The sequence below is a fragment of the Aptenodytes forsteri genome, unplaced genomic scaffold, assembly GCF_000699145.1.
Source record: "Aptenodytes forsteri isolate BGI_AS27 unplaced genomic scaffold, ASM69914v1 Scaffold257, whole genome shotgun sequence".
Classification (NCBI taxonomy): domain Eukaryota; kingdom Metazoa; phylum Chordata; class Aves; order Sphenisciformes; family Spheniscidae; genus Aptenodytes; species Aptenodytes forsteri.
This window is the reverse complement of record NW_008795194.1, coordinates 1,721,718-1,737,934: the sequence shown is the minus strand read 5'-3', so window position 1 is coordinate 1,737,934 and position 16,217 is coordinate 1,721,718. Positions and strand designations below refer to the sequence as shown.

The 16,217-nt window shown below is 38.3% G+C and overlaps 1 protein-coding gene across 1 annotated transcript in view; it reads right to left on the bottom strand.

The window, feature by feature from the left end:
- Positions 1-16,217, bottom strand: part of RAPGEF4 (Rap guanine nucleotide exchange factor 4) — a 158,484-nt gene that overhangs the window by 15,916 nt on the left and 126,351 nt on the right. Inside the window, exons 18-26 of the mRNA XM_009278582.1 lie at positions 15,818-15,896; positions 11,193-11,343; positions 9,778-9,866; positions 9,277-9,307; positions 8,967-9,045; positions 6,996-7,142; positions 5,623-5,720; positions 2,448-2,573; positions 1,807-1,985 (exon numbers count right to left, since the gene is read on the bottom strand). Coding sequence (XP_009276857.1) covers positions 1,807-1,985; positions 2,448-2,573; positions 5,623-5,720; positions 6,996-7,142; positions 8,967-9,045; positions 9,277-9,307; positions 9,778-9,866; positions 11,193-11,343; positions 15,818-15,896 — 979 coding nt within the window. The remainder of the gene's footprint in view (positions 1-1,806; positions 1,986-2,447; positions 2,574-5,622; positions 5,721-6,995; positions 7,143-8,966; positions 9,046-9,276; positions 9,308-9,777; positions 9,867-11,192; positions 11,344-15,817; positions 15,897-16,217) is intronic.

The window sequence follows — 16,217 nt, the reverse complement described above, 5'->3', positions numbered from 1 at the left end:
CACCTGTTACCATGGCAGCGCTGCACCGAGGGCAGCAGCCTGGCAAAACTTCCCAGCGCCTTTCCAGCGTCTGCAATTAAACTGCCCGCTCAGTTTGCACGGAGGAAAATCTTGTGCTTCGGATTTCTCTGCTTTTAGGAGACAAAGAGGACTCAGCAGAGCAGACCGCTTTTAGCTATTTATTTTTAGCATTGTAGTGATACCAGAAACATGGAAGTAAACAGAAGGTTGTCAAGCTGTTGTAAATAGCATAGGATTAAACCCATGACACTGAGGAACCCACAGGCTAGGGTGGTTTATTAAGGAGATATTTAACTGTAATTTTTAGGATACTTGATTTCAAGTGTTTATGGAAATTACTATTGTATCTTAATTTACCACATTTCAACATTCTCCCATTTCGTGCCTCTGAGTTTAGAAGAGACCCCGACGTGTCTGCGTGTGGGTGCCACTGCCCTCTCCTGGACACAGCCCGCCAGACCGGTGGCTTCCCGGTTTTGCTCTGCGGAATGAGATCATGCAATATGCGGTATACATATTTTTAGAAACTAAAGAGGTAAATTCTGTCCTCCGTTCTGAATATAAACCTGATCCTGCATGCCCACTACTAGATTTTGAAAATCTTCAGCTTCGACTAACCGTAATCCGACCGGAGGGCCCAAAGCAGTTCCCAGAAGGAAGTCGGTACTTGCAGAGCGGGGCCCTTCCCGGAGGCGGGAGGCACGCTGATGCAGAGTTTCGATGTGAACACTGGTTTCAGCTATGTGGAATTATTAATTGGGAGGAGGGCAGCATCACAACTGTAATAGTAATCTCTTCTTTCACACAACTACATTTAACGATGCAAAAAAGTTAAAACTCATGGTTTAACTGCAAGTAATAACGTCTTTGTTTCGTAAGACTGCCTAAAGGCCTCTAGTCACAATGCCCAAAGTCGTAGACAAACACTTAAATAGACAGTTCCTCACTGTACACCTCAGCAAACTGTTTGTTCAGATGGCGATGAATGTACTAAATACACGACAAACTGGAAAGGAAGGAAGAGGGTAACAGTGACAAAAAACTGTAGCTATGCAGGGCATGGGCATGCCCCTGCTCCTTCTGAAGTCAGTCACACCCTTGCCCTTGACTTCAGTGATAAGGAGTCAAGGCCGACATCTTTGGCATGAAGGCTCCAAAGAGTTTAAGTTTTAATATGAATAAAAGAATACAAGACAGCAAGAATTGCCTGCTACCCAACCTCAGACCCAGCAGTTAGTAACAAAAAAGGACATTCATATAGTTGCATTTTTAAACAAAAGTATTAGAAAAATATACCAAGCAGACTAAAGGTAACGTGAGCCTCGTCATCTCCGTACTACATCTCTTTGCTCTCCCCTCTTGGTTTTCCCACTCAGGGCAATTCTGAGAACAGAATTCCTGAACAGCGCCAGAAATACTTCTGTCCTCAGGAAAATTAAGGCTCAGTTTTGTTAATATTTACTAATTCACATATTAATATTTGCTAATACATGTAAGGGTAAATGAAGGATTCTCCTAATGAACTGAAATACATTTACTCACAAATTTTATGTGAAAACATGGCCCCAAGAGATCACAGATCAAGGAGCGATGGAGAGTAAGACAGGAAAGAAGACTACATATTAACAAGGTTCTATACAGCCCTATAAGGAAATGGACAGAATTACCAAATAGAGAACATTTTAACCTCTACTGTGTGTGGCTGTCTGAAAATAAAGAAGAAAAATAACAACAAGTTGACTAAACTGAACCTCATTTCCAGCTCACAGATGACTGTATACTTACTGGGCTGCTATCTTAATATACTTCTTTAACAGCTGAACACGCTTGCTGAGTTGAGAGCAAAGACAAATCTCAGTGACCACCCAGAACTGAATTTCATTAAATCTTCTTAAAAACAAGTCCAGATTTGCTGTCGTCTTTTTAAAATTGTGCCTTCCAAAAGTGTGATAGATCAATTCCAGCTAGGAAAAAGAAAACCATTTGGGATTTTTTTTTAGAAATCTCATCTTTTGGACAGAGGAAAGAGGCTAAGAATGACCAGGTAAGTATCTAGCCTGAAACTTGCTCTGCAGTTCATGTTTATTGCTGTACAGATGACAAGAATTCAGGTTGCAAATCCAGTAGACAATAGCTGAGGCATACTAAAAGCATAACTACAGGCTATGTATAAATAGCTTAATACCTTAAAACATACAAAAGTAGTTCAATAAGCAGCACATGTCCAGGAGAAGTTTAACTTTATTTTTGCATTTTGCCTATAACATTAAGAATGCCTTATACTTTCAAAACTTGTAGGTAGCTTTATTGCAGTATTTTTTAAAATCAAGGTTAGAGAAAGTTTTGCAAATAATGCACAAACCTACAATGTCCAACTAAACATTTTCTAACAGATTCTAATCTGCTGAATAGATAGATCCTCATACCTCATGCACACAGTTGAAGAGCTCCCAGTCATAGATTGTCATCTGATGTGCTAAGTCTTTGGAGCACATCAGTTCAAATGTTCCCACTGTACCAGTAGATGGTCCTTCTTGTTCTGGTAATGGTGCCTACAAATGGCAAAATAGTATAAAAATATTTTATAAATACTAAATTGCATGATTGGTACTTTTCTTCCATAATATTTCTGATATTTTTTTCCAGTGTGACCACTTTCCTAAGTATTTTTCTAATAATAAAACTGAAATTTGCTTTTAACCACAGGCTGGCATTAGGAAATGAGAAGCCCTGTGCAAAATCAGTATCCACTATGCACAGGATAGTCAGGGAAATTCTGAAAGCTTTTCAGAGGCACTGTACGGAAATGAAACAGACTGTTCTCAGTGTGTTATTTTTAGCATTGTTCTAAAATTTGAAGCCAGAAATAAATACTTCAATACATGTTCTGCTAACTAAAGCGTGTCTGTTTAGGAGCATAGGTCTTTCCACAAAGCTTTTGTTATCGGTTTCCTTTTTCACATACACAAATAACTAGGCCACAAAGCACAAGCCAAATACTTTTGCGAATTACAGATTCTAATGATGAGAATTATTACACCTGCCATACTTCAGAAATCTGCAGTGATTGCAAGATCTTCTGATTGTTTATAAAATAAGCCTCATACTTTCTCTTTGACAGTACAGGGATGTACTACTTGTGATTGCAAAACTCCTGGCTGTGCTAATTAAAGTTATATGCACATCGTCTTTTGAGAAAGAATCCTTTAAAACATTCAAGTATAAAACATTTTTGAAAGACTTCCATACCACCCAATAAATGAGATGTGATTTACAGTTTTGCACACAAGTAAATCTTACATTAAAGAGAGATTTAAAACATGGCTTGAGATCAAGTCAGATTTGAAGTAGTCTGCTGTATATATTAGGGTCAAAGCGTTTGAACCAGCACTGCTAAAATACTAACAAACAACCCTCTTGCAAATTCAAATGCGTTACATCAGTAAAGCTTCCTGTGAACCCACGTTTTAATTGTTTTGTTTCCAGGAGAGGGCAGTAGAGTTCACTTACAAGTTTCCGAATTTCTCATCGGGTCTTTGTTAGACAATTACAGAGCAGGGAATTGTCAACAGGCTCCTTTCTGAGTACAAACTCAATGTACAGTCTGCAGGGTTAACAGACCATATTTACATACTGGATTATAAAAAATGAGCTTACTAAAATGAATCCCCTTTTATATAAGAATATTATATTACCAATAGAAAAAGGACTCACTGGATTCATACATCAAATCACCTTCTCAATAACACACAGTATGCAGGACCTTTATTTCTGTATGAGTTCTTGCTTTGTACTCTAGGGAAAACTTGTTGTTCAAATATCATCATAATACAAACTAATTAAAAATTATTAAACTAAACCACAGGCATTATTACCTTAAAAGCTCCATCTACAATTATAAAAAATAGTGTATATAAGCAAAGTATTATCTAAAAAAAATCAGGACATCCATCAATATTGTAACAGCCTGCAGATTGCTCTGAATTTGTATGCACAAACACAAAATTTCTTTAGTTCAAGACAGAGTATGAATTAAAAGTACAGCAGTTTTGTGTAGAAAATCCTAATTTGTGGAAATCTGTGGAAAGAGAATTGCCCACAGACTGAAAAAGGGCTTTTTTCCCCTATTTGGAGACAAACACAACATAGCTGTTACCATAACAAACACATATTTTCCAAGGCTAGGAAAGAAGCACTTAGATATAACTAAGTTATAGTTAGTGATAACTTAGTTATCACTGCATATTTGAAAATTCATCTAACCCAGAACAATTTTCACATGGGCATTTCCAAGTGTAATGTGAATAAATGTACAGGCAGCAGCCAGAAATTGGAACGTGAAAGGATTAAACGAGGAGGCAGGTAGGGTTGTAACATTTTTCAATTTGTTTATACCTATTGGAAAAAATGCAATTGACAAGGGGATGTATTCTGTTATGCAGTGTTGAGAACCTTTTTTAAGGTGCTGAGTGTTCCCAATTCCTACTGAAGTCAGTCCAGTTGACGAAAACTAGCACATTGCAGCCCTGTATCTTGGAGCTCCCTGTAGCATTTTGAGTACTTGATCCATGGTAAATAGCACAGGGGAAAAGGCACAGAAAGTCATGACAATTTGCTGCCAAAGCTATGTCTACACAGACAATGCAGAGCCATATAAAAGTACCCAGCGTAGTTGTGCTGATGCAATACGCCTGCTTTAGAGTAGCATGCCCCATGAGGGTATCTACTTGGCAGGATTAATTAACCTTAAGGGAACACCAGAATTTAATAAACTGAACAAGAGGTATCTCTGCATGGAACTACAGTATGCTGGATGTGTATTCCCTGGTTACTAAATTGAAAGCAGCAGCAAAGCATAGATTTTACCATATCTATAAAAGAAATCAGGCATACATACTAAGTGGCTTGTTAAAAGCATACAGGAGGCTGAAACAAGGCTAGGAGTAATAGAGTTCATGCTGACATGACTTGGCAATGACATTTGTTTTTAATGAAATAAAAGGAACAAAAAGTACAGTCAACTCAAAATCTATAAAAGCAGACCCCATGGAGATCGTTAGAATTACTGTATAAACTGTAACTACTTATGAACAATTCTACCTAAGAAAAAAACAAGACTTTATACCAGGAATATTTTCTGTGATTCTACTTAGAATCATCTGAGATTTTGACACAGTATTTTGTGGTGCTGAGAAATAAAAGATTTTAAGGAATTTACTGTTGGAATCAAGTCTCCAGAATGCTTTAATTGGTAAAATCTGTCTTCAAGAATACATGCCTGTGGCCTTGAGGAGATAATTCTGTAATCAGGAATTACTGCAAGTCTTAGTGACAATATTCAGCTCTTCCTAAATGCTCAGTGTGACACAGAGAATACTGGGATCAAGTGCTGTCATGTGGATCAGATGGATTTCTGCTCTAGTTTAGGAAATGACAACATTACCTTGTTTTAATTTCAGGGCTCATCCCATAGCACTGTGACAAGCCCTTTGTTGTGAATGTTTCCACTAGTTTTTACCTAAAGCACTGATAATGCAAAAAGGGCCAAGTGTTCAAATAAACTGAAGAACTGAACTTCCTGAGAACTGCATACATACATACCAATGAATCGAACTGATCACGTGGGCAAGCAAACAGCCGTCCATTAACACTGAGAGTTGTAAACACTGAAACATCATGAGGTTTGAGCACAACCTTTTCTGTAAACATGAAACAAAAGATTGTTTATTATATATATGTAGAATTTACAGCAGGACTGATCCTACAGCTGCACAGATCACCCTTCTGGTAACAAATTTTGCACAGTAAACCAATGTCCAGGATACAAAATAGATGACAACAAGGTCCTCTTTATTGAAGAAATGTGACAAGCAGCTCTGCCCAAACCAGTTTCCTACAGAACTGGCATACAGAACTAGAATCCCAGCCTCAAACTGTACAGACAGGTCAAGAAGCCTGTGCTGCCATCTCTAGGAACTACCTGCAAAAATTCAGCCATAATTAGGGACTCCATTCATTCTTCTCTGAGCTGTAAGCATTTGGAAAGCTGTTCTTAATAGAAGTTGCCTTGGAAGACAGCAACTGAATAAGGAGGTGGTGAAATGCAACTGTATTCAAGTCTCATTTATAGCAGTTCTAAAAGAGCATCACATCACAGGTAAAGAAAAGATAATGAAGTAACTTACAAAACAGTCTCTTCCAGCATGTGCTGGCTGTCAGCAAATCTGACAATAAAAAATTGCTGCAACTGCAAAAAGTAGAGCCGCCTGGTGTCAGTTCTCAGGAAGTGAGCTGTTTTTGGCAGGCATCACTGTTTGCAAAAATGCCTTCCAACACAGCTCTCATTAGCTCTGTGTGTGTCCACACAGTCATATTCAACCAGAGCACTTCAGCAACACCAATTCTCCAGCAGAATTCACCTTGCAGTTACTCTCCCATTTCCACATAGCGGGGAAATTACAGCCCCTACAGCCTACAGTGGGGGGCTGACTCCTGACCCTTCGTGAACGCTAGGTCAGTGGGCTTGGCACAAAGTTGCTCCGTAGTGTTTTACGTGGACAGAGTGGCCAGAATGATAGTGACCACTACTGGAATGTCTGCACTGCAGTGCTTTCTGCTGTTGCCGATTCATACGTCTAGCCTGAAATTATCCATGCTTACTTCCTATTTCTGTTGTTAAAAAACTCTTACAAGTCTTAACAGTGAAGGAAACTTAGAGTAGCTCTGCTCTGTAACATGCAGATACACAAGCTTTTCCATTTTTCCTGTCTCCCATGTGAGCTCTAGGCTGTGCCTGTAGTAGGGAAAGGACTTGCCTCTGAGACAGAACCTGTGTACCAGCCAAACGTGCACATGAATATAAAAGCCATGACTGAAAAAGCCATAAAAGCCATAAAAGCCAGGGTCTTTCAGTCCCTCCCGACATTCTGCTGCACTGTAAGTGAGAAGTGTTAAAGGTGATGCAAATACAGTACCTCCTCCTGAACTCATCTTTACTATGATGAGGCCTTCTCCAGAACCCAGCTTATCTGCTACTGCGCTGATCACTTCCTTCACAGAGGAAGACACTGGCACCCGGATAGTGGTATAGGTTTGGTCTATGCAGTACACCTTAAACAGAACTAAAGAAAAAAATTGCACTGTGTATGCCATGTGTAACAACCACAGAGACTTTACTGTACAAATTACTTTCACGTCAGTAACCACTCCTCACAAATTAAACAAAGCAACAATAAATCACTACAGTTTTGATAGCTCCCCATTCCTCAAATGTTCTACAACTTCTAGTATAGACATCTCTGATTTCCTAGCGCTTTTAGTAAACCATGAAGTACTAGTGTTTCTGTATTGCTACATTATTTATGGATGCCAATTTAATCTGGCACTTGGTTATGTTCCAGACATTATAATATTTTAAATTAACACTTCTTTTCAAGAGTCAGGAAAACTGGTTGCAAACTCTCTTAATTACAGGAAAATAATTTTCATATTTACAAAATAGATTTGAAAATAGTTTTGGTTACAACCAGAACTTAAATCAAACCGTGTTGCGACCTGTTTTTTACAAGCAAGTACGTAATTGCTGAATCAAGAATGTTGTAGACGATGAAGAAAAATACCCTAACAGTAAGAATGCACTTGAGTGTACAGTACAAATCGGCTCACAGAGTAATACATGAACCTAGGCCTCTGGCTGCCTAGAAATCAATATGATAGTACATTAGCCTGCAAAGCGGCCCTAGGTGACATGAATTTAAGACAGAAGAAGTTAGCAAAATACTTCTTCAGCTCAGCTGTCAAGCCAAGCCAAGCAGCCCCTGGGGTTATAGCTGTCCGTGGACTTTCAGTGTTCACTGTGCTGCCTGCCCTACGAATGAGAAAGGTGCAGCCATACGCAAGGGGCGGCTACTGCCTGTGCACACAGACACGGGAAGTAGTACTTCCCTGGCAGCAGCAACTGTTTCGCTCTTTGTAGACAATGATACGGACAACAGAAGCTGCATGCCTGGCAGGATGTCTGCTGCTCATACGCAGTTACTTCCAGCTTTTGAAACGGCTCTTCCGTTGGTTTGATTTATGCTACCAGCTTTCTCAGCTGTATGACCTTGCATTTTGTTCCCTTATTTTTACTGTTGTTCAAGAGGAAGAGCTACCCTTTAATATCAAACACCTTGAAGCAGAAGCTATTTTCTGTGATGAAGATGCACCAAAACAACCATTGAGAGACTGGCCCTAACAGTTGCAAAGAAATCCTCAGATTTATGTGTTTTAAGGGGTGTGTATCTTTGTTTACAATGAACAGATCTCATCAGCAGAGCTCAGGATTTTGTTCACATAGCAGTGCTTTAACCTGCCTGAAGTAAAGGACAATATGAAAAGCCAGTGCAACTGAAAATGATATTCTGATACACTGCCATAAATTTTACCTTAATCTCTTCAGAGAATCAAACAATAGCAATAGGGCAAACCAGCAAATTTTGTTTTCTAGGCTGTGTGCCACAGGGCAGAGATCCACTGCATGATTATCTGCTCCACTCCTATCTCGCAAAGGAACAGCTGTACATGTTAGCTCAAACTACGTAGGGGAGACAGAGGCTCAAACATGACCTTCAGCACCCACTATTTATTGCACTGCCATTACCTGTATGGACAGTGTCTGTACTGGTTCTTACCTGTTTTGTTCATTCCCTATTTTAAAGGTTTTTACATCTTCCTCTGAGGAAGCACAGTGTTTGACAGCACAAGTAACTAAGGGAAAAGACCAGGAGCACTTCAAATCAATGATGGAGAATGTTGGGCTAACAAAAGCAAACAGAGTTTGCTTCAGGCCAGGCTTCAAAACTGTAGGTAGGTACTTTTATTTATTTTTAGACCATTTTTTTGAGAGAGACAAATTTACTGCAAATCTCAGTGGCTCAAGAAAACTTTGCAGGGAAGGAACTCACCTTCGTCGCTGCCCCTGATAGGCTGGCGTTTCTGTGCTCTGTCATCACTTGTGTTGAACAGCTGTAGAAGAACTTTGTGCTGAAAATGAATCATCAGGATTCACATTAATGCAAAAAGAAACATTATGGGATAGACATGAACTACAATAGATCTCTTATCGACGTCAGGAAAAAGAGTAACAATGCAAAATTTAAAAGCTATTTCTCAATGTGTTGTTTTAATATGCCCATGATTACTGAAGAGAAGATGCTTATGGATTTGCTGTGCTAAAGCTTTTATTTTAGAAAATGGGCAAATAAATTATCTTACCTTCTTTTGTGGTGCTTTAGATTCTTCAGAACTATAAAAAGGTAAAGCATAGAATGTATAATTAAATATTACCTGGAAGATTTTGTGTACAAAATCATCTATCCAACACAGACACTTGTCAAACTACAATATCAACATATTCATGTTTGCATATATGAAAAGACTAGATAATACCATAGTTAATCTATGACCAAGGCAGGAAAAATACTATACAAAGTCCATGTAAGCATGAAATAAGAATCCAGTTTAGTTTCAATGGTGTGTACATAATTTCTTATTCCTTCTGTCAACCTTTTAATGAGAGTTTGGTGTTTGAAAGAATGTTGTGGAAAGAGAGGGCCATAGACATTCATTCAAACAAGTCCGCATGCAAACATTCACTCTTGTATGACTGAGTGCCATTCACAGAATGGATTTTTAATAGAGATAAGCAATAAATTTTTTTCATCTATTTACTGAGAAAAAGGGTGGGGGGAGGAAAGAAGCAAAAACTGTACTTACACTTGCTTTACAATTTTCTCTAGCTCTGGAAGTTGCTCCTTTAGTGCTGCAATCATTCTAGTATCATCTGATACAGATACATAAAATTCCTGTAAATGACACAGAATAGTCTTTAAATAACTATAGGGGTAAATGAGCAGTACTCAGGATAGAGGATTATGAGATGACATCTGATAGCTTAATGATTATAAAGAATGATAATCTGCATAGAGGAACACATGCTGGGCCCAACCCTCTATTACTTCTACTTGTTTATCTCCAGCTGATTTAAAGCAAGAGTTACACATGCAGAAGGGAAGCCTGATGAGGCTCCTTAGCTCACTGTGTAACCACTGACTGCTTGTGCAAAAACTGCATTTTCAGATTATCAAGGATAAAGACTATAAAATTCACAAACAGTCTGGCATGATAGTTTCTTCTTTACCCACTGCTGTTGTAGTCCTCAGTGGTTAATTTGCTACTGAGTTGTTGACTCTCAGCTACTCCAGTCCACTACAATATTACCCTCCTTTAAACCCTACTCAGAACTTTTCCTGCCACGCCTACATAAAACTGACCCAAAGAAGGATCTATGTGCTTGCAACTAGTAATTGTTCTTTAACTTCTGGACTAATGAAAGACATTATGTCTGTCTCCAAAGTTTGTCTATTATGAAAAGCTTTCCCATGTGGGCTTGCTATGTGTCTGTCATACTTAAGGCCCCTCTCTATTCCCCCCTGCTAACTCTTAGATTCAATTTTAAGCTCTTTGGGGCAAGAACTTCCATTCAGCCAGTAACATACAGGGATTGTGTTCCATAAACACAATATATAATAATAATGGCAATCACGATGACTCAACATGACATTGGCAGTGCATCTTATCTTAGAAATACAAGGATATGGCACCTACCAAAAAGACCTTACAACCAATGTCTGAGGAATTAAATTATTTTAAGGGATCAGAAGGGTTCTGAAGACAAAGATCTTAAGTTCCAATAGCTGCAGTACAGCTTTCATTCACATGGAAAGGATTTTTGGTTTTGTAGACTAAGAACCTTCCAGCTCCTTCCTGGCACACCTCAGGCAGGCATAAACAGCCCCCCAGTTCAACCTGTAGAGCCTCTGAACTATTTACAAGAAAATACTAAAAAAAAGCAAATTCATCTATTGCTATAAAGCAATCTACTCATGCAGTGCTTTAAAGGGGTCTGCAACTCAGGCAGATATTTTCAGAGGTCCAGAGGTTGACAATGGTTCAAGCACTGTTGTAGTGCATATACTGTCTGCAGCTAAAACTGAGAAAACAGTTTTGCACTTTGAAATTACCTACTTCTCTTTAGTTCACAACAGAATTCTACAGACCGGGAACAGGCTTTCAGCTTATCTTGCTTGGTAGTTACTTTTCAGTACAATGATACAATGATTCCTTTATACCTCCAAAAAGGCCATTGCTGCTTCATCTTCTTGTAGTAAGTCTCCATATAAAGCAGCCCACTGCAGAACCAGTCGAATGACTCGCCTTTTATTGTTGAGGGCATAATCCATTTTCTCCTGCTCTGTACCCTGGGAAGGCTGGGCATGATAGGTGCCACGGTGTCAAGGAAAACGCTCAGTGATTGAAAATATCAAAACCAGTATGAATTGACAAACAACTGACTTCCAACAAACCATTTTCAGGGTGTTCAAACATAACTTTCCAATATATACTTTTGATTTCTTACTGCTGCTAGCATAAAGACTTGTGAACCTTTCACGTTCATATTAAAAAGTAAAAAGACAGTGAATTCTCTAAAGAGCACAGGAATGATCACAATCCCACCAGAGAGACGGTTGCTGTAGGGGAGCAGAACAGAAATGACACTTGGAACAATAGAGAAGAGGATTAGCTGTGGAGACTGAAGAAGGACATTTTTCCTTGTTCTTCTTTGGACATAGTTGAAGAAAAAGAAAAATCTCACTTTGTGTTTATTAACAATTCCAGCCTTCCATTTGTGAGGAAGACTACTGGAATGAACCACCAGTGTCATTCCTTCTGTTTTTAGAAGTTACTGTAACCCAAGGTGAACCTCAGTCCCATTATGGTAGGGGGACCTGGAAGTTTACAGCCTAGACTGACTATAGAGACATGGGGTAAAATAATAAATTCTGTAGTAGCCTCATTTTACATATGAGGAAATCGGAAGTTTCCACTCTATCAAATAAAGTGTATTTGGGATAGTTATTTTGTGATAAACAATAAGAAAAAATGGGAAACATTTCATTGACCTTTTTCATGATGAAGTATCAACATTACAAAAATATGCAAATAGCAAAAAGGCCAAAAGTAACACTTATTGAAAGGAAGAAACCAAGAAAAATTAAAGGCACAATGGGCAATAAACTGAGAAAATTTCAGCCTTTAACCTATGTGAAAATGAAGAAGAATCCCCAGCAGAAACAGGACATGACAATTTGTGTGCCTACTTCTCACTGATCAGAGGTTGATCATTTGAACTGTTTCCCAATAAACTGATGGCTGAATGTAAAGTAAGCACAGAATGAGTGCAGTTACATCTTCAACTTTTCTTTCCGGATACCAAAATTCTGATTCTGGATTGTCATGAATAATACTATGCCCAATTATATAGCAATGTTTAATATTCAAATACTGAAATTCTTTCACTCACAGCGAAGTCCAGCATTCTTTCAAGGTGCACTTTCAGTTGCTCTAACAAAAGATTTAAAATATTAATTAGAAAATTAAAATATTAATTAGAAATCAAAATTATCTAAGATATGTATTTTAAGCTTCTCATTTAGAAGCATTTCTTTAACAAATACTAGTAAAATATAATGCAAAAAAGTATGTATTAACTCACACTTTCCAAATGATCCTTTTGCCCCCCAAAACCCCTGCAGAGATTTGACATGCTACCAGGGTTACTGGGGCACTCATTTGACTGTCAAACTTTTAGAAATCTGCATCTTAATTTCATTCGGAAAGGTTTAAAATGACTAGAGAACTAAACATGTCAGTACATTTATGGGAGTAAATAAGTCAAAGGGTCATAAGAAGTAAATAATATATTGTAAGTTATGTGCTCTAATGTCTCAGGGAGCAAGTTTAATATTCTACTGAGTTATTTTTCTCAGGCCATTTTTACCTTTCAAACACTGTAATTATTTAATGTATTTTTTGTTTCTTATGAACTGACTCACCACAGGCACTGGTAATTTTTCTGTATTTTTACTGCTCATTTATATTAATTGGTCTTTTATTAACATTATCACAGGGAAAGTCAACGAAGGGTTCTCCCATTTTCACGGGACCTACAGGATGCAACTTCACTGCAGACTGCAATCAGCAGTAAAATATCATGTATACTTGCAACAAGTGTCAGATAATTATAAAATATTTATCAACACCAACATGGTTAGAGTCCAATATATAGATTGAACTCTATTCCTAGCATATGCTAGGAAATGGAAGCGATTCTGAAGTCTGTTCTTCCCTGCATGGGAACACTTGAACATATCAGGAGCTGTACAAAATCAGCACTCATTACTACAGTAGAATGCAAACTGTTTTGCTGGCATGATGGTAAAGGAGGTTCACAAAACATTCATACAGAAACATGCTAAAGGACTGTCATCTACAGAGAGCAAAAGAGGAGTTTATACTTCATAAGTATTTAGACAGTGGTCTTTTAAAGATGCACACCTGCACACATGCTCACACACTTGCACTATCACAAGTGCACTTTTGGAGGTGCCACTCTACTTCAAGTTTTCTTTTAGGCTTTGTCCTGCCTCCCTCTGACAAGCTGTAGCTCTGAGAATTTGTCCATTTCCATCTCTGTGAGGAAGAGAGGGAAACAGGGGCCTTGGTCCAACACACAGGACTGATGTCCTGATCCAGGACAGGGGAGCATGCCCTTTGCTTCCCTATAAAAAAGAAGTATGTGATTTTTTTTTAATATTGCAGGATCCATATACTTTAATGACTAAAAAAGAGTGGTGCGCCAAGAGACAGCACAGTATAAGCACTGAATCCGCAGCAAGTAATAATGTTACTTAGCCAAAATGGTGCACCCGTCCATCCCTTTCAGGATTAAAGAACTTACAGATGACAAAACGCTGCTGTAAAAGAAGTGAAAACCCAAATAATTTATACCCTGTACTACGCTTGAAAGCACTACAGTGGTCTAGCTCTACTCATACTTGCATGCTGCCAGCTAAAATAGTATCCTAAGTGGGTGTAGGAAAATAGACTTGTATTGATTCAAAATTGGAGCTGGAGCAAAAACAGTGTCTCTGACTGAATCACCTTTCTTCTTTTTCTTTTTCTGTTTTAATTTCCTCACTGAGCATAACTAATCTCTCCTTAGTGTCACAGCACCGGCAAACATTTTTGTAGAGTGATTTTGCTCAAAAAAGATGAGCTTTGTTAGCAACCTTTCAACTCTAACAATAAATTTCAATGGTACAATCAACAGAGCACAGTTTGATTTTCCATATTCAGAATGGACCAAATAAACAATAATTCAGCTCTAGGAAAAGCTGACACTAAAGCAGTGGGATACCAGTTACTTCCAGCCTTCCTCCTCCTCTCTGAAAAGAATTAGCATGATGACTGCCATGACCCACTTAAGACCATGGCCTTAGCCTCCTCCTCAGAATAGATTTCATCACAAGTGAATATGTATACATAAGTGACACTATCACTTTGATCTTCAGAAAAGCTTTTCCCCTATAAACAATGAGGTACATTTTGCTTATGCCTCTGATTTTCGCAGTTATTGGATATCAGAGATATACTATTATAACTGAGGATAGACAAGCCTGAGTCTCAAATGGACTGATTGAATAATACAAGCTAGATAAATCAGAAAAAAAAACCATTAAAAGTGCTGCCCTTTTCTTCCCCTCTCAAAGCTGTCAGCAACAGCATGTCATAATACTTTTGATATCCAAAACTATGTGGTTTTGGAAAATATGTTTGCTTCAGGTGTACGAACAATTTTCTGCAGACCAGTTTTATGGGTCCAAAGGTTTTCAAAACAATTACTGTCCTTGCTAGGAGTAACACAAATGGATTCTCAAGCTTGCCAAACAAGGACACGATGCTCTATTTTGTGGTTTCAGGGTGTTAGCTTTCCCAGATGTCACTCGCCCCGCTGAGCTTCAAGGAAAGCACACTTTCACACCAATCTGATTCTAAAAAAAATAAATAGGGAATTGAAGTTATTATACCCCTGTCAGAATTCTATAAAACAGAAAACATTATATGTTTATTTAATGCTCCCAGTCACTTGATAGCTTCAAGTCACTGTGCACAAGGAAAACTCTCAGTGCCCAACAGCTCCCAAACTAAATGATCTGCCAGTAACTGACTGATGGACATTTCAGACTCCTTCTGTAAAACATGGAGACAGTACAAGAATCACCTCCAGCTCTCAATGCTATCCACTGTAAGCTTTCATCTCCTAGGTATTCGCATGCAATTGAAATTTCTTGCAGTTTGTTAACATTTGCTATAGACTATTATTATAGATTATTACTATTTTTATTCATAACTATTATGACAGCATCGAGGAACTACTTACTTACTCATTATTCTATTAGTTTAGGCACCCTTTTGCTTAAGGCAGTTTGCAGCTTGTAATCTATAAAGTGGACCATTGAAATCACCAAAACTTAATTATCTTAGTTAAAATCTAGATGCTGTAGTTCAGCAAAAAACAAGAAAGACAGAAAGGATACAGGAAGGGTAATCAAAACTTTTATGTAATGTCACTTATCTGGTGGAGGGACAGTACATTTCTTTCCCTTGGAAGAGTAATCAGCACAGGAAAGATGCAGTTTTCATGCTCTGGGACTGTATCTCATCATGGGTATACACTATCCATTTCAGAGTTGTTGAGCTATGGACAGCTTTTGGTCAGACACTGAGAACCTACCCACAAGGCACAGCCTCCATGAAACGTGATATACTTCTTGAGAGAGAGAAGTTTCAGTCTCATCACCGACAGGGATAGCTGTTAAAGGGATGTTAACTTTTCTTCCTTACAAAAGGATATTGTGCCATCAAGGCTGGGCAGAGCTGACTATTTGGCATAAAAACACAGTGCATCATAATAAAATCATTTAAAACAGAATCTGTGAAAAGAGAAGAAAGAAAACAGTCAATTAAGCCCCTGCAAACAGCTTGGGGATCACAAGGAAGAGTTTTCTTTCAGCTAAAATATATTATTAGCCCTCTGCAGATAATAAAGGGGTCTTTTTGCACTTTGTTTGTAGGCATTAAGTATGAAAATAGGGAATGAACAAATATGAGCTGAAATATTAAGCTTTTATTCTTGTCTGCATGAATTTTATTCCACTTATGTTAACAGGCATTTGCCTGTGTCAAAGGGAAATTTGGCACACCAAAAAAAACCCCATCTGTGCTAAAGTGAAATATTTGGATATACTTCTCTA